Source organism: Meriones unguiculatus, chromosome 2 (genome assembly GCF_030254825.1).
Source record: "Meriones unguiculatus strain TT.TT164.6M chromosome 2, Bangor_MerUng_6.1, whole genome shotgun sequence".
Classification (NCBI taxonomy): domain Eukaryota; kingdom Metazoa; phylum Chordata; class Mammalia; order Rodentia; family Muridae; genus Meriones; species Meriones unguiculatus.
Window position 1 is genome coordinate 162,582,464 of NC_083350.1, and position 24,911 is coordinate 162,607,374.

Sequence of the window (24,911 nt, forward strand, 5' to 3'; positions counted from 1 at the left end):
CGTACATTGCAACCTCCACTTTTTGTCCTCTCAAGGAAATGTAAAATTTCCTCTGTATGTCCTTCATCGATGTCCTGGTTGTCAGGAGAACATTGCTGAGTTTCAGTGTTTGTAAAATTCCTCTTATTTTATTTTATACATTGCAGTCATAAGTGATCTTCTGAGCCTTTTCATATTTGTTTTATATTTGTTAAGACTTGTTTTCTGGTCCACTATGATCCAGCCGGGACTATGTTCCTCACACTGTGGAGAACTATATATATCCTGCACCCACTACACAAATGTGCTATTTCTCTTTCCTCTGCCCTCTACGTGTGGGTGTGTGTCATGTCCATTTGGTCCAGAGGGCTGCATATATGCAAATGTCTTATGCGTTTTTATCTGAATACTCAATGTGTCAGTGAAAGTGGTACTTCAGAGCCCTGTTATTACTGTCCTATAGCATATCAGTTTTTGCATATGGCATTATGTAGGGATCCTATTTTGCTTATTCTTGAGAAAAATCAATGAATTTTGGTTTTGAGACAGGGTTCCTTCGTGTAGTCCTGTCTGTCTGGAAGTTCACTCTGTAGGCCAGGCTGGCCTCCAACACAGATTTACTCGCTTCTGGATCTCAAATGCAGGGTGGCATGGTTTTCATTGCTGGTGGAGAATTCAATAAAATTTTATAACTGACTTTTCTACTTCCACATAAAACACTGAGATTTTCACGATGATAGCAATGAATTTTGGGTTATAGTACTGATGCTATAACAGCAGCAAAATTTTTAGTTATTTTAAGTCTTACTTAGATTTTCATTTCTTCCAACGACTTTCAGTTTTCATTATACAAGTATTATATTTTTATGCTGTGAAGCTTAAAATGCATATTAACTTTTGTGATGTCACCATTATCAGGGCACAGAATAGTTTTTCCCACCCATGAAGTCTCACACAGTGAGGTCTTTTTTTCGTTGACAGCCCCTGGAAAGCACTAATCTGTTTTCTATCACTGACTTGGTTTTTTCTTTCGGTTTTTGTTTGTTTTTTGAGAACATAAAATATATGAATAAAAAGAATTTCTTCTTGTGATTATGTGATTCCCCAAATTCATCCAAATAGGGTTAAGGACACATTCTGATTTTTCTAGCTTATTATCATAATCACAACTGCTGTGAACATGCACTTACATGACTTTGCATGAAGAGAATATTTCATTTCCCTTGGGAAAATACCTAAAAATAAGATTACTGGATTATACAGCAAGTGTTTGTTTAACTCCAAATGCCACCTAAATTGTTTTCCTCTGGGTTCATTTTGCATCCTCAAAACCCCTGCGAAAGCCGTAGATGACTCTTTCGGTGTTACTTTCCTTTCTCCAGTTCTTGCTAGGGGCCATGCTTTAACAACTTCCACGTGTTTGTAGTGATGAGTGACTGTTACATGCACCTCCATGCTAATGATGCTGACCTTTCCAGGTGCTTTTGGGCCTCAGCCATCATCAGCTAAGCATTCTGTTCAAGTCATTTTCAAACGAATTGGTGCCTGCTTTCCATCAGTGAGTTATTTTGAGAGTTCCTCTTTAACACGGGCTTTGAATGTCTGCTTTTTTGTTCGTTTGTTTTGTTGTTTTTATGATGTTCTGTGGTGTTCTAATGTTACTTAGTCTTGATACAGCTGGTGGTTGATTTTCATAAATCTAATGATTTGTAGTTTCAAACCATTTGACTATTATTCTACCTCTTCCTTTCTCCTTTTCTCTCCATTCTCTCCCATCCCTGGGCCAGACAAACATACTGTAAAATACATAATATCCTTTCTTTTTTTGTGACAGGCTCTCAGGCAAGTCTGGTACATACTATGTAGCTGAGAATGACCTTGATTTCCTGATCCTCCTTCCTCCATGAACCCATGCCTGGTATTCTTTCTCTTGCATTGCAAGTTCACGTACATTAGACTGATTCAGCTCACCAGTTCCTATGGTTCTGTTCTCTTAGCTCTTTTTCTTCTATAGAAGTCTATTATTTTTAAGAACACTTGTATGTTCTTAGAGTAAAAAGGCTGCCACACACATCATATTAATTCACATTTCAGGTTTTATTTTCGAATTCTCAGATTTTTATCTCTCCCTTTGCTGAATAGTTTCTTTTTTCGACACTAATAATTTCTCTCTCTTTTCCTTTAAATGCCCCTTTCTGTCTTCTCTAACAAAATCAATGACTAGAATGTGACAAGTTTCACTGCTACTTCATCTCATATCTAACAATTTTGTTTGGATACAGGCATTGTGAATATTACACTCATGAATGCTTGTGTTTTTGCTATATTCCTTGATACGTGTTGAGCTGTCGTGTTTTCACAATTAAATTGTAGGTGAAACAATTTAATCCTACAGATTACATTAATGAAGGTTGGTTTTGTTGTTTGGGAGTGACTCTAGATTAGAATGGGTTCCTAAGCTTTGCTATTGAAGGCATTTGGGTGAATTTTAGCCAGCACTGTGGATATTGTACCTATCTAGTCACAACTTGGAAGAATCAAGGTGCTACACACCTTTCTAGAGTGAAAGCTAGCTCCCCTGCCTACAAAACTTGCTATAGCTTCCTTAATTCTAATGATTACCTCAACTCAGCAAAGTTGCTAAGAATCACCTGAGAACATCTTCCCTGTACCCCAATCCAGAATATGCCTCCAGAAAAGGTGTGACAGAAATCACAGAGCACATTCAATAACTACTACCCACTCCCAGGACTTACAGTTATCGAAGGGCTGCTGTTCAACGCATACAACTTTTAGATTCACAGATTGTGTCAAGTATTCTAGGAGGAAGGCAAGTTCACTCCCCATATCATGAGAAAAAAAAATACCTTAGGGCAAGCCATTTAGAATTCATCTTAAAAGCAACCATGCATAATCGTTCATCCCTGCCATCCCAGCAGTAAAGGCTCTGAGACTGAAAGGTGGCAGGCTGAGTTCTCCAAAATCTAGAACACAGAAGCTTAACAGAAACGCTCATAGTGTTACTGTCTGATTACCTACTCCAGTCAACACTTGTTTTGATTAATGCAGCAACGTAGTTTTTAAATCACTAAGCTGCTTCAATCATACAACTTTTCCCACTTAAAAAAAATTCTTTGCCCCTTGAGATTGCATATGAATTTTTTAATAGACCATGTTTCCATTTTTACACATTTCTCATTGTGATGTTTTTGACAAGAATTGTAATAGTACTGAAAAATGCTACCCAAAGGTCACCTGGGTAGTACTGACACTCTACTATCAGCTCTACAAATTCATGAGCATTTAGAATGTCTTCTGTTTCAGCAATAATACAAAACTTTCCATATCATTTGCATTTAGGTCTAAACAATCCATTCTTCTAAATGCTGTTGTAATTGCAACTATGTTTGGTTTCTTTTGCAGACTGCTCAGTGGTGAAGGCATAAAAAGACTGATGATCTGTGGGGCTGTTAATTTTGTGTCCTGCAAGATGACTAAGTTCATCCATTACTTTTTAAAAATTTATTTTTATATTAATTACAGATTATTCACTTTGCATCCCAGCTGTAGCCCCTTCCCTCATTCCCTCCCAATCCCACCCTTCCTCCCTCAGTTCCTCCCCTGCCCCTCTCCAAGTCCACTGATAGGGGAAGTCCTCCTCCCCTTCCATCTGACCCTAGCTTATCAGGTCTCACCAGGACTGGTAGCATTGTCCTCTATGGCCTGGCAAGTTTGCAACCCCCACAGAGGGAGATGGTCAGAGAGCCAGCCACTCAGTTCATGGCAGAGACAGTCCCTTTTTCCATTACTAGGAAACTGACTTGGATACTGAGCTGCTATGGCCTACATCTGAGCAGGGGTTCTAGGTAATATTAATGAATGGTCTTTGGTTTGGAGTATAAGTCTCAGAAAAGACCCCTGTGCCCAGATATTTTGGTTCTGTTGTTCTCCTTGTGGCGCTTCTGTCCTCTCCAGGTCTTACTATCTCCCCCTTCTTTCAAAAGATTCTCAGCACTCTGCCCAAGGTTTGGTTATGAACCTCAGCATTTGCTTTGATACACTGCTGGGTAGAGTCTTTCAGAGGCCCTCTGTCATCCATTACTTCTAAGTGGTATTCTACGAGAACAGAGATAGGTTTTCTTTCTTCCTGTGTGTAAATTTCTATCTTGCACAGACTTTGATGAACACTTCATTGTATATCAGACAGACGGGAGATCACTCTAATGCATGAGAATGCACAGAAAAAGCATTCAGCATTGTCCCTATTGCTTAGGAATGTGGTTCTGGGCATTTTGTGAGGCCTTACTTATGTTGATAGTATTCTTTGCTAACTTTCTTCTGAGTATTTTTATAAAGGGTATCAAAATTTATCAAAGAATTTTCTGTATCAATTGAGAAAGGTATATAGGACTGAAGTGATCAATTTTTGTATGCAGCACATAATGCTCCCTCTTGATCCTTCATGTCTAATTTAGGAACTATGTCTCATAGTTGAAGGGCAAACATTTCCATCATCTAAATATCTGAAGTTGTGTTTCTAGAATTTCTTGCTAGTGTCTTTATGTACTTAATGAGGAAAGGATCTAATTACCCTTCTGTTTTCTCACATGCGTCTACTGCATTATCTGTCACTATCACATACTGTGACCACATGCTGGTGGGGTTCTATCTATTACTGTGATGCAGGGATCTATGTTTTAATTCAAACATGAGTTTCAGTTTCATAATTATCTTGATATTTTCACTTCCTTATTCAGCCTCAGAATTTAAAATATGGCTTGTTAAACTATCACAATAATTTTATATGCTTAAATGAAATATTTCTAAAATGGGTAGTTTAACATTAACTGAAATAACTTCTTGATAAGTTTTCCTTCCAGAAAGATGATCTCCTTCACAATTAGGTTCTAAATGTTACTGAAAACTTATTTTATACCTTTCACCACAGAGAATATTAAAAATACTTCACTGTAAGATGAGTGTAGAGTTCAGGGGCAGAGGGGGTATTTGCATATTCCAGGCCTCAAACAATTCACAGCACCAGAAAGATCGTAATTGTAAATTTTAAGGCAGCTTCATCAAAAATAGGTTAATATGCATGTATGAAGCAAATGATTTCATAACCAATGCATAGCTAAAGAAACTTGACTTTTGCCAAATATTCTAAAGATCCCCATGTGTGTTATCTTAATTAAAACCTTCTCCCTCTTTATACTAAGCCACTTTCCTTTTATGATAATCATCTTCCTTCTCTTTATAACTTCACCACTAAATTACATAGTTACATGTAAAAATAAGTTAATTTTACTAATTATTTTTGACATGTCTTTTAAATCTCAAATTACAGACTCCACTTTTTTTTCCACTTGTGGATTTATTTTGAGAAAAAAAACCCTGAGTCATCTGGACCATAGAAATTCTGATGATTTGATGATTGAACTCCTATGGTGCAATTCAACATCTGGGTTATGCAGGCATCCTTGTCATTGATTCACTCAGTCTTAGTTTGAAATAGGTTTTGCCTGTCTGACTCTCAACTTGTTTCTCCTTCTTTGTGACGTTGCTTAGATCTCTTAATTCTTTTGAGAATGTAAAATACTATTCCAAGGTTCTATAACTGCATAATTTAGGAGATGATATATTTCATAAACAGAAAGACGCCTGATTCAATCTTCTGTTACAAAAGAGGGACAGAGTAACTACTTGATGTTTCTCTTTGCCATATTCAGATTAAAGACTTAGTTGTACTCTCTACACATGTATATCTGAGTCTATGGATTAGGATTTCGCAAATTTTTTCTTTCTCCAGAGTTATAATTGCCAAATTCTGATTTAAATAGCTCTTCCATCTTTTTTCAACCTTTTCTAAATTCTTTTAGCTCATTTAAACATATTTCTGATGGGTGATTTCCTTCTCACTATTATCATTTTTACTCTAATACATAAAACTAATATCATTTATCTTTATGTGATACAGATTTTCTTCAATTTCAGATTTTTTTTTTTTTACATAAGCTTTGCCCTCTATCTCCAGCTTTTCAGATGCTTCCTTGCTGTTTTATTGTTACTGCAGTATGGATCTTCTGTGCTCTCCAAATGCCCATAGGTTTAAAGCTGTTACCCAGCCTTTGGCATTATAGGGAAGTGATCAAATCGTTAGTATTTGGTATCTAGGGAAAGAAATTTTTGATAGGCCATGGTACCATTTCCCTACACATCTTTATCTTCATTTCCTTCTTCCGCATGAGGTAAGAAGCTTCTCGGCATGTAATTCCCACTATGGTGTGCTGCCCTGCCACAGGCACAAAGGCAATGTGGCCAAATGACTGTAGAATAAAATACTACGCCATGAGCAACAACACAAAACAGCAAGAATGAAACAACAAAACAATAACCACCTGTTCTTTTAAAGCTGTTTAAACACGGGTCATTTGTCAGAGTAGTACAAAACTACCATGTATGTAGTTGTTTAAAAAGTGTGATATTTTTTAAAAGTTATTCTTTACGTTTGCCCTTCTGTTCCTCAGTGTAGCTTCTCTTCACAGAAGTTTCTCCTCAGTGTGGACCCCATTCTTCCAGAGAACTGTGGTTAATTTCTGTGGGGAATGGACAGTTCTAGTCATGTCTGACTGGACCACAACATCCTTGGAGTATTTGCTGTAGTGCACCTAAGTGCTCTCTGCTTTTAACCGATATTTTCAAGTTGATCTTCAGAGTCTTCCACTGTGGATCTGTAGACTCAATTCCTTAAGGGCTCACTTGCTGCCTAGTCCTGCTCCATGTACTGATCCCCACCCTGTTCTGCAGCTGCCTGGATGACTCCAAGAGCCCAATATGGGGTCAGGCAGTCCATTTGTTATTTTATAGCCCATTTGTTACTTTATAGCTATAACTTTATCTTCTCCAGGTATTTTTTTATTAATAATATTAAAAACATAATATGTTCCCAGTTGGAATCTACTTGAATTTGTTATTTCAATTATGGCAATTTAAAATGAAAAAATGCTAATTTTCAAAACCATTTTAGTGCTAGGAAGATGGCTCAGTGGTCAAAGTGCTTGTCCTGAAAGCAACAAGACTTTAGTTCTGATCCGCAGAACCCACAACATGCTGGGTGAGTATGTAGGCCTAAACTCAGTGCTGAAAAGACAGAGATAGGAGGTTGTTAAAAGCAAACTGGCTAGAGAAACTAGAAAGATGGTGGCTCTGAGTCTGACTGAGCGGCCTGCCTCAGTGAGTCAGGTGGTAGAGAAATGGGGGGCTGATTCCCAAGACCAACTTCTCTGTCTCATATCTGTAACTTCTTCATGTCACACCCAACGGGAAAAAGATATCACATTTTAATACATAGCTTTTTTTATAGGATAAAAATACAAACAGATACAGTATTTTTTTTCACTATGGCCATAGTGCTTTAGCTTACTTGTACCTTCTTGGCAAGGCTCATTCTTCTAGCAACAATCTAGTGACATTCTCTTTTGGAGGAGGTGGAAACTTCATGATATCACATTTTTAAGAATGCTATGCCTGGGAACTATAAAGGACTTAAGTACTAAATTTTAATAAACATATATTTATTTAATGCAAATTAGACTTCCTACAATGTATTTCTTTCAAAACCTTTCAATATATGTGCAGCTCTCTAAAAAACATCAGCTTTGTATATCCTACAACCTTTGTTATCCTACTCTTCTCCAGACTCTAGTTGATTTTAATAAAAATAAGTAACTAAACCAAAAAGAGCAAAATCAGCGTCTAAGCTGAGCCATTCAGATTCTGTGATGCCAGTCAAATGAGGAAAGACATTCATTAACAGAAAGTTCATTAACAGAAAACTTAGACTCAGGGCTGTGATGGGCCCCATTTTCATTACTATGTCATAGTTTAGTAAGAAGACAGAGATGCAGAAACCAGAGACTATGAAGTTGTTTTGAGTGAAAAAAAAAAAATAAGGTCTTCATTACTGACTTTCTTGTCTTATTTCCACACTACCTAAAGTCAGACTACATTCCTTCCTGTCCTTGGAAACAAAAGAGTTTCATCTAAATCCTCATAGAAATTGTTACCTTGAATACTTCTTCTCAAGTTCTCAAGTAAATACAAATAATGCTACTTTTTTGAATTTTTTAAATTTATTTTTAAATTTATTACAATTTATTCACTTTGTATCCCAACTGTAGCCCTCTCCCTCATCCCCTCCAAATACTGTCTTCCCTCCCTCTTCTCCTCTCATGTCCTTCCCCAGTCTACCGATAGAGGAGGTCCTCCTCCCCTTCCAACTGACCCTAGTCTATAGGTTTCATCAAGCCTGGATGCATTGTCTTCCTCTGTGGCCTGGTAAGGCTGACCCCCTCACCCCCCCCACCCCGATAGGGAAGTGATCAAAGAGCTAGCCACTGAGTTCATGTCAGACAGTTCCTGTTCCCCATACTAGGGTACCCACTTGGACACTGAGCTGCCATGGGCTATATCTGCGCAGGGGTTTTGGTTATCTCCATGCATGGCCCTTGGTTGGATTATCAGTCTCAGAAAAGACCCCTTTGACCAGATTTTTTGGTTCTGTTGCTCTCCTTGTGAAGCTCCTGTGGAGATCCAGGTCTTTCTATCTCCCCCTTCTATCAGAAGATTCCCTGCACTATGAAAAAGTTTGGCTAAGAGTCTCACTATTTACTAAGAAATCTGAACAGTGGTTTCTCATGGTTATTTTGTACCACAATGGAACAAAGCTCTGAAATGAACACTACAAAGACATACGAACAAACAACCCTTTAAATATCCCCCTTTCCTCTGCTCTCCTTCCTTCTTCTCTCCTACTCTCCCCCTCTCTCCCTTCCTCACTCTCCAAGGCCTCTCCCTTTCTCTCCTTTCCCAACCCTGGGAATGATAGTCTGGTTCTGTATTACTTATAAAGCCTCCAAAATAAAAAATGTTCAAAATGAATCCACCCTGTAACAATCAGAATGCAATTCACAGTGGAGTCTAAATCTTTAAGTCTAAATACTAACCTAGTTCTCTCTCCTTCAAAATTTTATTGTTATTCATCATTTACTTACTGCATTTATGTGTTTATGTTGTGCATATGTATGCATGCCACATACATAAAAAGTGCACATATGTATGTGTGTATGTGCGTGTGTGCATGTGTTGCTTGTGTGGGTACACATGCGTCCGAGGATGACATAAGGAATCTTCCTTGGTTATTTTCCACTTTATTCATTGGAAACATTTTAATGTTTTAATAACAGCTACTGCTAAGCTAGCAATCAACAATGATATGGATTTTTATTACAAATATAATCATATGCTAACTTAAGTTTTTATTTTAAAACTGGATCCTCCAAGGTCACTGTGTTGTAGCTGTTCAGGTGTAGGTGAATTTAATGAGAATTGGATTTGCTAAGCGGCCCTCACTATAGGGTAGGCCATGGGTAGAGACAAGGAAAAAGTGTCCCCAAGGACTAGAGCCCAAGCTGTCACTGGAGATAAACTGTGGGAGCTGAAGACAGATGACTCTGAACTCAGATTGGCAGCTGAACCCAGAGCTCACTACAGGGCTAGTCCAGCTAGCCAGCTTGTTCCTAGAGTTCCCTGCCTCCCAGCATTCACAAGCAGGATTCCACACCCACTTGGCATTTATACAGAGCCTGGAGATGCAAAGTCTGTTTCTCATGCTTGTGTGGACACACTAAGCCATCTCTCTATCTCCTCAGATTTTGGACAAAAGCTATGTGGTTTCATTGGCATGGAGTTTCCATTGCTGCAGCAAGCCAGATCTAACAATTTTGATCCCTCAATATGTTCCTGTCATTTTCACTGTGGATTTTGGACATAGATCTATACTTAATCTTAGTGACTTTTATGCAGTAGTAAAGAATTTGAACATTTTAAAAGAAACCTAAGAAAGCTTTATATAACTACTGTCTTTCACCAAAGGCAAAATAAAAATAGCATTAATGCTTGCTCTGGAATCATGTAATATGTTTAACAAAACCTGAATATAGTGATATATAAGAAAATGAATGCTGTTTCAGCTTGCATGTAAAGAATAAATACAATTGAAAGTAGCAGAGATTGACTTCTGTAGAGAAAATTTGAGCAACTACATGTATAAGAAGAAAATTAAACATAAAACATAGAACCAAAATATAATTCAAGTACATTTTATTATAAAAGTAATTTTTTCTCTTAAAACACAAAATTGGCTTCAGTTACATAAATCCAAGTTTAATTGTGTCAGACATACAAATATGATAAAGACAAAAGTCACAAAATTCACTCATGGTAAGCAATATTTCAAACAGAATAATCAATGGCTGAGGAGATGATGTGTTGATTATGTACTGTTCCTAGCTTCTTCACAGCAGTCTGACAATATTCTTTCTCAAGGTAGAGGACTATCATATCATGCCAAAGAAAAATGAAAAGGTGAAAGTGTAAGTACGAGTGTGGCCGCTGGAGATGAGCTCAGTGCTATAGGACTCACCTGGCATACCTAGGACCCTGGGTTTGATCCCCAAATGAAACACAAGCGAGGACAGGAAACAACATGAACTTCTATAGAAAGGTCTAGAAAAATCTAGAATGAATTAAAAAGCTCATGGGTATCAACAGCAGATCAACACTGGGGATTCTTCCTAAAGAACACAGAATTATATCTATCTCCTTGTATTTTCCAACTTTGCCTCTACCAAAAACCATCAAAAGTAAAAGCAGTGTTCTTACAAATAAAATGGGGAAATGCTGGCTATTAATTATCAATAAAATCAAGTGAGACAATGGCCACACTAGTATTAAGATACCTGTCATTAATAAATGAAAATTCTATTAGTAGAATATAAAGTCCCACAGAATCACTGAAGATAGTGCCTTAATGTCTATGGGGGGGGGGGTCAAAGGATGAATATAACTTTGAGGAGATGCAAGGAAAGGAAGACGACTCTGTGTAAAATGAAGAGAACTTTATATAAAAGGAAAAGAGGTCTATATAAAAGAAAAGTAACCCTGTGCAAAAGAAAAACAGTTCTACATACAAAAGAGAAAATAAAAACAAAGATATATGATATATGACTTGCTTACATGCTTACCAGCTGTCTACATCAAGAGGAAGGTGACTAGATGAATCTAGAAAGTAATAACCAAATTCTGGCTGAACTTCATTCTGTTATAGAACAATAATTCCTATATCCATGAAATGGACAGGCCATTTGCAGGAAAATGGCTCAAGGTTATCAACATTTCACTTTCCCATGTAATGACATTTAGAAAACAAAATTCAAAATTTAAAGATCTGTCATTTGCTATCATTCTGTTGTAAAGAAATGCCATTTTATTCTATTAGCAAGGAAATACTTGATTATTAAATATAATTTTAAGAGCTCTACATTTATAATTTTGACTACAGAAAAACTACAGGATAAAACTACATTCAATCAGAAGATAAATGAATGTGTAATTTCTAACTGTGGCAGTATTTCAGCTCTAAAATACTAATACTATACTAGAATACTCACATTACATCACTGACTTCAACAGAGGCATACTGCTCACAGTGTTCCAATTCAAATAAGAATATTTGAGGGATACTTAAGAGTTCACCAAGCCATTTCTCTTGCCTGTCATTTTCTGATGAAAAAGGTATAAAACAAAATCCAGGTGTTTGGCCATGGAAAATTCTGGAAAAATGCTACACACGTGAGTATTTTCACCTGTTATAGTAGTTAAAATATTAACTGGGAATAGTTCTTTAAAACCTCAAATTGTCAAAGATTTTCATTAAAGACACAGTAATATGAGCCTTTAAAAAAGTCTATATTCATTTTAATAATGATACTTTCCAAAGGATTGTAGAAGGGAAAAGATCCCAGAAACTATACCAGGGCTAAGTGCTTAAGTTTGCAGAAGTTACACTGGGCAAAATGTTAGGCAGCTAGGCAGGTGTACAAATATGTAATTGATTAGGAAGAAGTTTGAGTCCTCACATATCTGCTTATGTCTTTTTGTTATTCTGATGCTATTCTCTCAGTTGATCAAACTTATCCCCTATTTTGATGATTGGCAACCAATATCTGATTTGACTTAAGGCACACTCAATGAGATCAAATCCCATATGTGAGCCTTATAACTTTTAATTTTCTAGCTTTACAAATGCTCTGGCTCCTTGATACCTTATGTAAAATTTATGGCTACATTTTAATAACAACATAGGGCCCATCACATAGCATATATTGCTAACTTTACTCCTTTACTTTATCTTCAACCTACATTTCTGATTTTTTAAACTTTGGAAAAAGGTACATAGGAACAGAGAAAAATATGAGAAAACACTTAGATATGTTTCAATAATACTTATTAAAATTCTAAAGTAAAACATTATGTTATAAAAATATGAAAGTATAAATTACCAGCTTTCTTGTTCCTCAGGAGAATATACTCCAATGAAATCAAAAGAATTAAGAAAGTGAGAAACAATCCACCAACAAGCATTAGCCCCCTTGGAATTTACAGGTGTTAACACCTCTACTTTTAGCTGTCACAACATTCATACCACCTTAGCAAAGTTTCAAATATTTTGATACAGTATTTGCAGTATTGTTTGAAGAACTAGGCTTCAAATTAATATTTTCAGAAAGAAACATTTCTTACTAAAATTACTGTAAATATCAAGTAGAAGGGAAACAATTTAAAAAACAATTAGATTTTTTCAAAGTTTTACATTAGTAGTGATATTAGTGACAAAGCAATTGAGTAATGCTATAAGAAAATCTATCTGAGAGAGAAAGTTACTAAGTTTTGAAAGTGAATTTGGGGTATCTGAGGTATCTGGTTAGTGATATATACTATCTAATGGGGCATCTGACTCAAATTCTTTCTGGAATTCATAACAGAGGATTGGGTGTCATGGGAAGTACACAGAAGCAAGAGACACTAACTTCAAAAATCTGTGAAGATGAGAAAAGGCTCTAGCAGAAGCAGGAGTAAGCCTAGAAACACACCTGCTTCTGATCCCACCAGAAAGGTATTTTGGTCATTCAGCCGTTTGGCACACTGTACTCTACCTTGTATATGCTCTAAATTATATGTTCTGCCCACTAGACTGTTTGCTCCTCGAGAGACACATGTGGTCCTTCCATCACAGTACTCATGACAGGTGCGTCACTGCATCCGTGAGACACATATTGTTCAATGGATCACACACATCTCAAATAAAGATTAAGATTGTACTTAAACAAGCACAATCTGTGGACAAGGTGAAGTTTTCAAGTTTATAAGAGCATGAATTTCATTAAGGGAAGGGACAGCTTTTAGTGAGATGCTCAGAGCCCTGATTCCTGCAACATTTCCTACTTCACTTTGACAGCAACAATGACGTTTCCACTCTTCTCATATTTGTGACAGCTTGTCCATCACTGAAGGTGAAAACGAAGAAGTTTTTCTCTCTCTGGATACTTTCTAATCAATGATGCTCCAGTCAAAAGGCAGTGTTATTTTCCTGCTCTCTTACACTACCACCTTATTTGGAAATTTTATATGCATTATGCTATTTAATTGTCATCGAAATATTTCATCTTATAGTAACTCAGCAAGTCCCAAAGGCCATAGAGTAAACAGTAGAAATAAATAAGAGACAAATTTAGTGGGTTGCATGGGCTGACATTGACTATCACACTTTTGTTTCATAGAAACACTGTGCAGAAGCAGAGCAACAATGCCAGAGCAAACAAAGGAAAATGCCCTTGCTTCTCCTGTAAGCTGAAAGTGGAAGCCACAAGTACTCAACCAGGGGCTGAAAGGTTGCAGGGTCATCTTGATGCTGATCTTCCTTTTCTGAAGCTCAGAAACAGTCAGAAACTGAAACTATTAAATGAAATAAAGCTTCATGTAGCTGTACTTTTCAATGTTCCTCTCCTACTACAGGTATACTAATGAACTCTTCATCACTCATTATTTAGCTGTTGATGAGGAGACAATAGCTCGACCACATGCCCAGTATTTATCAACATTTTTACTGACTTCCTGGTTACAGCTTTTTACATTACAAACAACATATGGATAAGAAAAGTCATTTGAAAAAAAAAAAATCATGGCTCTCAGAACAGCAGAGAATGTGAAGAGACCAAGCTTAACAAATGCTGTCCCAGTGAAAGAATGTACCTTGTCAATAAGACTGGGACTGAAGAGCCACTGCTGTCCATTCTAAGACCTAAGTTTCTCCTTTGGATCTCTGTCATTGATGCTGACTTTGCAAAGTGGCATTTTAAAAATGAGTGAAGAGAAAGCATACACACAAAGTCTCATGAGAATCTGCAGCTATGGTATCTTTAAATTCTTTTGGCAATATATGTCTTTTTAAATGCACAAGATATGCCATGATTAATAGGTACATTGCATGAAAGTAAAATATGTAGAATATATAGAGAAATCATACCTTCTATCAATAGCTCTTGTCCATGACTGCCCAGAAGTGTACGAGATAGGAATGGGGCAAAGTCTACAAAAATTTCTCGAAGAAGAGGAGCAACTTTTTCTAAAGCTCTTTCAAGTTTTGCAGTGATGCTGTTGAAATTAAGACATAAAGACTAGTAAATATAATTCAATATAAATGCCAAATAAACTTAGTTCTAAATTAAAATATTTATAAGTCACAGTAAAAGTCCAATCCTAGCCCATGGAAAACAGGATGCTTCATATGAAAGGGACATAGTTTTGCACAGACAGGTGCCTGCTCTGCAGACTGAAGCTGAATGAGAACAACTGTACTATGAAAAGGAGCCTGAGTTCTGCACCCGAAGGGGCAAAGACTCTGCCACAGATCTAAGAATGTCAGGAAAAAAGGAATTCTTCTGTATCTCTGCACATCATCGGTGAAAAGGGCTTTGAGGCCTACTGTGTGATCACTATACCAGTCAAAAAGAATTCAACACTCCTGCACTCAAAAGGCATTTCCGGTAACGTGAGACAATAAAGTAAGTAACTGGAAGACAGCTGACTTGCTTTGTCAGAGTAACATTTTTCATTTCCTATGTTCATTTTCTGTCTCAATCCCTGCAATAGTATTTACATTGCTCAGTATTGCATTTTAAGTAGTTGCCTTGGAGGACATGTTGTAAGTAAAAGAAGAAATGGGAAAGGAAAATGTTACATTAGGCAGATTAATATTTTGTCTGTAGAGCTATTTCATGTAAAAGTGTTGAGAGAGAATGCTCATATGGGAATCCTGGCTCTGCTATCACCTAAGCAGGGGATGCTATGAACATCAGTCTTGCCTGCCTGAAGGATGATGATCCTAACGTCTGCCTACTAAGAATTAATCAGCTAGGCTACAAAATCTAAGCAGAAAAGCATCCACTACACAGTGAGAGGTTCCTAATGTTCGTTTTGTAAGTGATATTTTAGATAGAATCCAGCCATATGTATTGTTTGAAATATGGCTCTGATACATTAGACAAAAATTCAGCATAACATTAGATGAGTTCAATGCCCGCACGGGTATGGAGTGAGGAGGTAATAGTGATGCATCTATTTCAGACAGCCCCTCCAGCTGTGGGGTGAGGCAGAATCACTGCAGAGCCTGTTGACACAGGCTGCTTAGTATTTGTTTTTGATTGAGAATATAGAGCTCTAATATGAGAGTGTCCACACCAAGTCTCAGGTGATGCTGATGCTGATCAGGGACCACTGTGATGCTGACTGTTCTACACAGAAACTGAGGCTCAGGAAGGGTTAACCCTTAAGGATGTAAGGGTTACACATGGAAACTGATGCTAAGGAGCTGACAGTATTCAAGCCTCAGAATTCTCACCATCATTGCAGATTTTCTTTGACTCTGTATACTACTAATAGAGACCCCCCCCTTTGCATCTCCTATTTCAGCAAATCCTTTTCATCTGCAGAATCATTTCCTATAGTTTCCCATCTACTATGGAAACATAAGTGAGAATTAAAATTGTAGAAATATGACAGATCTAGATGACTATTACTAATATTTTCTAAAAATATTATCTGATAATAACACTGATATTTAATTGTATTTAAGATTGATATGAATGAATGCACAGAAATGGGAAAATTTGAGATTCTGGAGGTTTATATCCATCATCAAGTCATATCTTTAGGTTTCCTTACCACACATCACAAAATATTCTAAGTGAACAAGTTTTAGTATCCTTTTCTACACTGAAGAAACTGAGAAGTTACTGTTGATGTTGATATTTATAGATTACCTCAAGTGTGTTTTCAAAATAGTGTAAAATATGTGTTAATCCAGATATAATTATCAAAACAAGTAGAACAGACATAAAAATTTGACTTTAGATCCCTTTAATTGCTTGGCCAATAAAGACTGAAACCCTTCTGCATGTTGTGCCAGGCCTGCACTGCTCTTCTAATGTTTCTGTTAGATTTCATGGTGTAGATAAGAAAAATTTATTAACATGTAACTAAGAAGTTATATCTAGGGGAAACTCCATGGCTTTCAGTATTACAAACAGCTTCTCTCACAGACGAAGTAAAAGGAACTTCTAGACATGGAGGCAGAAGATGACAGTTTCTAGGTCAGACAGAGGTACAGCAAAAGACCACAAACCAGCCAACCAACAAACAAACTGTAACAAACAGAAAAGAAAAAAAAAACAACAAAGAATACTTTTGAGCAAATTACAGCATACTTTATTTCGGGAGAATACTAGCCATTTTTCAGTTTTTATGGGAGTTTACCTCATTTACGAAAAACATTGTTATGGTGTACAGAATACAAAAGGGAATTGGCCTCACCATCTTTCAGTTACACTCTAGTAACTTCTTAAGGCTTAGAAAAGTTCCTTCCCTGAAACAGAAGTTGTATCTGGGCTGGAACCAAAACTGTTTGAGCCCCTGACTTCACTCTCCTCACTTCATTCATTACTTGACTTACACTAGGGATGCTCACAAGGCTAGATCAGCTACTCCTTTGAATTTGGCTATTTTTCTGGATAGTAAGCATAAACTCTTAGAAAGAGCATTACTAATCTTTATATAGATAATAATTTCACAACTGAGGAATTTATCACCTATTTTAACAAAATGACTAAAGAAAGGAAAATAAAACCTTCAAATGAGGTAATAATACTTCAGACAAGAGTCTACAGAGGTAATATCTAATAATAAAACAATGTGTCTGGGAGTATAAGCAGTTAATACTGTTTTTCTTTAAACACTCATAAGTAAGGAATAAACATTTATCTACTTGTTTGTTTGTGTGTTTGGAGACAGGGTCTCACTGTGCACCTCTGGCTGTCTTGGAACTCACTACGTAGACCAGGCTGGCCTTTAACTCACAGAGATCTGCCTGCTTCTATCTCTCAAGTGCTGGGAGCAAAGGTGTGTGCCGCTATACCCAGCTGGTACTATGTTTTATGTATTTTTAAAACAACCCAGTAAATTCTACAAATTTAATATAAACAAAACATAATTAAGGCATGGGAGAAAACAGTGCTTAAAAACCTATGACAACAATACTTATTAAATATTTCCAAACAAGATTTGACCTCAAGCTCCATCCAGTATCATAATGATTGTAAGCAGAATGGCAGCAGAATGAGGGAGATTAAGAAGCAATTACAGTACAATTTCCCTCCACACTGTTTACTACTACTAAAAACTTGTGATTACAACACATTTTGGACATTACACACATTATTAACTTTCTTTTAATAAACTCCATTATTATAATTGTGTTTTAAAATTATAATCTCCATTTACTCTCAAAGTCAAAATTTTTTATAATATCTTAAGTTAGCATAATTTTATAAATATAAAAATTAATAATTTTGTTTTGTAAAGCTCTTAAATGTATTCATTCTTAAATCAAAAAGGAATGGGCAGTTATTACAGCAGAATATAAAGCTAAAGTAAAAAATTCTACTATGTAAAGTAATATACTTAAGAGATACAGCAGATAGAAAATAATTCAGTTAGGGGGATTCTGTGGTACAAACACTTTACCAATTAAATGCTCAAGTATGAATCAGGGAATGTGGGACTGGGTAAATGGTTTGTTTAAGAAAATTCGTAGAAAGAGAGTATTATGGTAGAAAAGCCATACAAGGCTGTTTACTCAGCTTCATGTTATGACTAGTAACTGACAAGGACTGGCTTTAAACATTTTATCAGGCTTTCATTCAATTACTGCTATGAAACATGAGTAAGCATACTAGAGAGTTGATGGGTAAACAGATCAGAAATTTCAAAATCAGTAACATACAGTGAAACAGTTTTTAAGCTGTAAGTTTCTAGGGTTGCTGCCACAAAGCAAAACATCATGTTGAAAAAAGAAACGTGTGCTTATTTTATTTTTCCACGATCTTATAAAATATAAAGCTAACATTTCTCCCAATTTCTCCTAAACAGAATAACACATTTTAAGAGCACAATGTACACATTAAGAAAATAGATAGAATTACGCAAGATTAGGAAATTGAGGCTGAACAGAATTCTTCTATATAAGAAGTTTATTACTTTGTAATGTAAACTAAATTTCAAATAAACATTTTTCATGTTTTAAGAAACATGACACTTTTAGGATATCTTTAAATTATTATGAAAGCTTTTGGAGTGCATTTTTAGAAATTTTTATTTGGATGTGTTGTAGATAGAAGGAAATAAATGAACACGTAAATGCAGCAATTCCTCTTTTCAGGTCAATTAGCTGAGCAAAATGCCACCAAACCTCCCTATAGTGAGACAAAAAGATAAAGTCAAGAAAATAAACCATTAATTGAGGCTCAAGCTCAGTGATAAAAAGGCTATGATAATTGTTTTAAATCACTGATAGAGAAATAACTTTCTAAAAAATAGTTATTTATAGACAATAATGCACAGGAGCTGTTTCCGTGACTCCTTTGGCAGCAGAGCTGAGCAGGGCTGGGGAGCATCCTAGAAGGGAGGGTGTTTCATCCAATGCCACACTCAAAACAGGTCAATGTTTTGGTGAAGTACTCCAGCCTTGATTTGACTGAGAATGTTACTTTTCTCAAGGTTACTGCAATCCTGATTCTTTTCCATGCAATGTCCTTGATCCTCCCTTGAAATTGTCTCACCTTTCTTTCAGACCAATTCTCACTTCCCAAGCCTTTAAAAGTGGTTTTATCCAGAACATTGCCCCATAAAACAGACATACAACTTGTTTTATTTATGAAGCTGCTTCCTGAGGTAGTAATTTAGTATGTTTTTAGAATAGCATTCGGTTTATATGATAGTTTTTGGAAAATGTAAGTTGAAAAATCAACAGTCAAGAACTTGAACACTTAAGAAGAAATAAAGGACATCTACTTGTGATTAAGAAACCCAGAGTCACACACAAAATAACCACACAGGAAACCTTACAATGGACAGAATCCTACTCTGACACAAGAGCATGTAAAGGCTGCCAGGTAGCTAGCAGCCTTGAATCTGAAATCAAAGACAAAAGCTTCTGAACAGAGAGAGGATGCAAGAACCTGCTACACTGGTGAAAACAGAGGAAGAAGAGACACAAGGCACCATGTGAGCTGGTCATAAAATCTCAGCTGCCATTTGAAATTTCCGAAGTTGAAGTGACAGCATGATAATATGGGAGGGTCAAATTTTCAGAGTGGTAAACACTTGGATACTGAAATTACTTTCAAAGTCTCACAAATGGGTGAAAAAAAAGACTGGACAGAATATATGAGATGGGAAAAAAAACTTTGTTTCCTTTGAAAGCTTAGATGTTAAAATAGCGGCAGCAAAAAAAGCACAAAGCATAGACTGGACCCTTTTTCCATCTCCTCCAGAGAACAAGGTTCTCTGGAGTTTACAAACTTCATGGAGTTTACAGGAAAGCCAGCAATCCTGCCAATTCAGGATACAAAATAAAGCCTCTACATTCCTATTGCAGGAACAGAAAAACTCTATGCACATGGGATAGGATAAGAAAACATCCTGAAACCTAGTATTTCAAGATCCCGTCACTTAGAAGTACGTGAGGTTCTCTATTGGACCGGCAGTGCAGCCGATGACTGAGAATGAGTCTGGACCATGACAACAAGTAGCCCAGCCCCCCCTGAACATTGGACACACAAATATCCAGTAAAAAACAAAAACAAAAAAAGAGCAGTCTATGACTGCAGAAGGGTTTACGTAGACAACACACAAGTGCCTACAAAGAGAATATAAGAAGACTGACCAGAGTTGACAAAACAGTGCCCACTAAAGTAAAATGAAAATACCGAGAGGTTCAGAACTGCCGTTCATGAAGATTAACCAAAACACTAGAAATATAAAATTCTGCTAAACTCTAAACCAGGATGACTCAGCCTTTGACACTAACAACCCAGCACAAGTAGAAAAGGGCACATTTCAGGCATCAATGTTACGAAGATGCTATACCATCATTTCCTCAATTTTCTTTTCAACCAAAAATTCCAATGCATTCAAAGCAGCCAATAAATAAATAAATAAATAAATAAATGGATAAATAAATAAAGCACAACAGATAAGCTAATATCATCAGGATTGTAAGTAAATCTGATGCTGGAACTTTCTAGAAATTTAAAACAAACAGTATTAACATTGAAGAATCAAGGCAAGACAGCCAGCATGTGTGAACAAAGGGGTATTAAAACAGAAGCACAAATCTCTAAATCTCAAACAACTCTAGAAATGAATAATTTCATTTTTACATACCACTAAAAAAGACAATATGTTTTCAATGGGCAAATCAACAGTGAAGAAAGCCAGATGAAAAATCAGTGACTTTAAAAACTTTCACCCTTCCTGTAGTGATGTTGACAAAAGCCAAGATATGAAACTAATCTGAGTGTTTCTGGTCAGGTAAATATACATAGGCCATGCCTGGAATCCATACTATTCTATCACTACCTGTCATCTGTAACAAACATGCATAGGCTTGGAAAACAATATGAAACTGAGATAAATCATGTACATAAATACAAATACTGCATGATCTCACACATACATAGAATCTGAAAAACTCAACCTTACTGAAATTGTGAATTGAATTAGGCTGAAGGTGGGGATAATGAGAGAGGATGGGAGAGTTTGCTCAAGGGATACAGTTTATATTACAAGTAGAAAGCAGTAATTTCTAATGTCACAGTATGGTAATTTTAGTTAATAATAATGCACACATACATGCACACTATAAAAGATGGACACTTCTGTGTTCCAGAAAACGGTGAGAAGGAAGAAGACAGAAAAGAGGCATCAAAGGAGGAACAGTAGCAACCCCAGTATGAGAAGCACCTGTCATACTCTACTGGTTCTGAGTATAGTAAGCCACATGCAAGGAAAAAGAAAAGCATGCTGAGTGCCAAGTACAGCCCTGATGGACAACAAGGAATGTAACAGGATCACCAGTCCTGTATGATAAGGTGTTGAATTCATTTACAACCTCAGGATAATCTGTAAGTAGATCTAGGTCTCCCGTGAGATTGTCCAGCTATACGGACAGTCTGAGCGTGTTAGAGTTGCAGCCTGCAGAACTGAGGGAATTGGTGAACAGATGTTCCTACAGAGTACTAGATTTCTGTAAAGTTGTTGTGGTCACAGCACAAAACTAAGGAAATGAAAGATATAGCAAAAGAAATACATGATTATCAGGAGAAGAGAGAGGATGGTGGGATTGGAAGGGGACGAGGGAGAAAACTACAGCTGGAATACAAAGTGAATAAATTGTGATTAATAAAAAATAAAGAAAAATAAATAAATAAAGTGTAAAAAAAGAGAACTTTCCACAAAGAGTAAATTACTTTTAAAAGGACACACCAAAAAATCATACAATATCATGTGTAATTTTAATAGTAAAAAACACAAATTTGTCATCATAAACTAGTACAATGAAAATATTAAAAAAACCTGATGAAAGCAAAGACTAAGGCTCACTTCACAAAGAAGAATGTCATGACATTCTCTTCAGAAAAAAATAACCTGAAAATAGGAAATAAAGTATATTTCAAATCTATTTCCAAAACACAGAGGCCCACAACTTTGTATCTGATCAGAAAGTCATTACAAAATGAAAGCAAAACCAGGAGCTTTTCCAGACAATAAATATTGGGGAAATATTTGCAGCTAGCTTGAACTGTTTGAGGAAGTTCTTCCAGTACAGAGAATGATTCCTGACAAAACCCCTAGATTTACATAAATCAATAGTGACGGACTAACAAATATAAGTAAACTAACTTTCTTGGGCAAAACCAATAGCTACATATTGTTGTTTTTGATTTATCTACCTATTATTTTATTTTATTTGCATGCTGGGGATTGAACTCCCCAGCAGAATAAATGCTTTGTAAGTGCCATACCTCTTTTCTATAACTTAGCTCCATCAAACAATTACAAGATGAATGGTGAATTAGCAACAAGGGTTGGAAGAGCAATCAGCTGTAAACCATTACAAGCAAATACTACACAACTGTGCTAGTTTCAAACTCCAACATAAAAAGATTTTAAAATTAAAAGGTGAAGGAAACAATAAATCAACAATGGTGAGACTGAGAGAAAGGCAAAGAAAACTCCATTAACCCAATTCAAGTACTACAGGGAAGATAATCAAGAACAGAAAGGTAAGTCTACAAAGGTGATAGTTAACAAGTCATTCCTTACATTAAAGATAAATGATTTAAGTTTGGTATGTAAAATGATGACTGCCAAATTGATTTTCATATAGGATTTCTTGATACCATATATAAAAAATCTTTGTTTAAATGCGAAAATAATGGACACATTTTTTAAAAGGAAGGGAAGAGATTACCATTTGTGATTATCCTTTATTAAGATAAAGACAGCATTTCAAGGAGCTGAATTGGCTTAAAATGATGAGATATTCAAATTCAAACTATGCTACTATAACTTGAGAATTATAAGAATATTACATCTTTTATGATAAAAGAGTGAACAAATGGATATAATATTTAACTAAAATCAGTAGGGGGGGGTGCTTTGTTTTTAAAAACCAAAGCCATTTCTAACAACACTGTTTCAAATTTGGGATGACCAACTAGTTAGATAAAAATAACTTAGATGCCTGTCCTTAGATACCTGCATTTTCTCTTGCAGCTTTGAGAAAAGGGTAAAAGAGCTGGACAGACACCAAACCAAGCCAGAGACACGCTTGGTGACAACATAAGATGGAGTCAGGGAACAGATGCTGGACCATGACTCTGAAAGAAAAGAAACCTAAGAAAATGATTGTGGTATCTGCACTGTTTTCCACCAAAGATATATTCTGAAGAGTTATTTGAGTGACCGGGAAATTGAGTAATGGTTTTAACTGATGTTCAGAGGTTTGAAGGCAGGAATTCATTGATCCTCTATAAGGCAGCAGTGGGCTATAAAAACAGCAGCAATCTTTACTGAATCAAGATCATGTAGTATGGGCAATATCTCCATTAGTTGTCAAGAAAAAGCCTTAATTACTTTTATGGAAAGGTAACTGTCATCTTGGACTTCTGTATACCTTGTATCTCAGCCATTTGCTACAGCTCCTTAACATTTTAGTACTAAACTGCTGATGACATTATCTTGGCCCATGAAAAACAACAAGGAAACTACAGAAAGTATAGATCAGCTACATAATATTTTAAAATTCTAAATAATTTATTATAATTAATAAAAAATATTATAAATACCTAAAAATCTGATTACAAGTAAGAGGAATATAAATGCTCAAAACACATAAAATCAACACACAAAACCCAATTGTTTATCTCTAGATGACAAAAGCCAAGCAAATGTCCTCCCTCTGTTTTAGGGGTGCCTGCCATGACCAGTAAAGGGATCACTGATTTGCCCTCCAGTTCCTTAACTTACTTTCATTTGCTGTAATTCTATATAATGGGATTTCCTCAAACAGTTCAACCTAGCTGTTCACGGTCTGACTGCCTTGTAACTTATAAATACTGAGAAGAATATAAAAAAGAAATCCTAACTCAGAATACTATCAAAGACCTGGAAGGTAAAGGCACAAAAAAGGACAAGGCTGTTACAAAACAAAACAAAAAACCCTCCAAGATCTCAGTGCCTCACAGACAGCAGATGATGAACAGTCTACTAAGGCTCCATAAACCTAAAGGATCAATATACCCATAATGGAAATATCACCAATTTTGTCTGTTTATACAAACAGATAAAACAAATTTTAAACTAATGTACTTAATAGCAAACCTCAAGTTTACCAACTTCTTTAACTAAAAGTGTATCAAAAAGATCAGGGACCTAGCCACCAATGGGGAAACTACAGGACTTTTTTTGGGGGGGAGGGGTGAGGAAGAATACAAGACTTTGGGGGTTAATAATAATAGTTTAGTTATTGTAAAAGTCATAAATCAAAAAGGAAATGATTGTTTGAGACAATAGACTTCATGGAAATTAGAAAGTTCTTGCTCTTGTCAGTCTATAGAATGAGACAATAGAATGCATGTAGCTGACAATCGACTTTTATGCAGAGTATACTTAAATCTACTACACAGTAATAAGAAAAACTCCCTTCAGCAAAGTAGCCGGATAAAAAATTAACTCAAAAAAAATCTGAAGCCTTCCTGTATACAAAAGACAAAAGGGCTGAAAAAGAAATTAGGGAAACAACACCCTTCACAATAGCCACAAATAAGATAATGTACCTTGGGGTGGCTCTAACCATGCAAGCGAAAAAAAACCTGTTTGAAAAAAACTTCAAGTCTCTGAAGGAAAATGTTGAAGAATATACCAGAAGATAGAAAGCTCTACCATGCTCATGGATCGGTAGGATTAACATTGTACAAATGTCATCCTACCAAAAGCAAACTACAGATTCAATGCAATTCCCATCAAAATACCAACACAATTCTTTACAGTCCATGAAAGAACAATTCTCAACTTCACAAGGAAGAACAGAAAACCCAGAAAAGCTAAAACAATCCTGTAAAATAAGAGAACTT

The 24,911-nt window shown here is 36.1% G+C and overlaps 1 protein-coding gene across 2 annotated transcripts in view; it reads right to left on the minus strand.

The window, feature by feature from the left end:
- Window positions 1-24,911, minus strand: part of Nbea (neurobeachin) — a 525,499-nt gene that overhangs the window by 283,707 nt on the left and 216,881 nt on the right. For both annotated transcript variants that reach the window (XM_060378339.1, XM_060378338.1), the window contains exon 33: window positions 14,405-14,532. In XM_060378339.1, coding sequence (XP_060234322.1) covers window positions 14,405-14,532 — 128 coding nt within the window. The remainder of the gene's footprint in view (window positions 1-14,404; window positions 14,533-24,911) is intronic.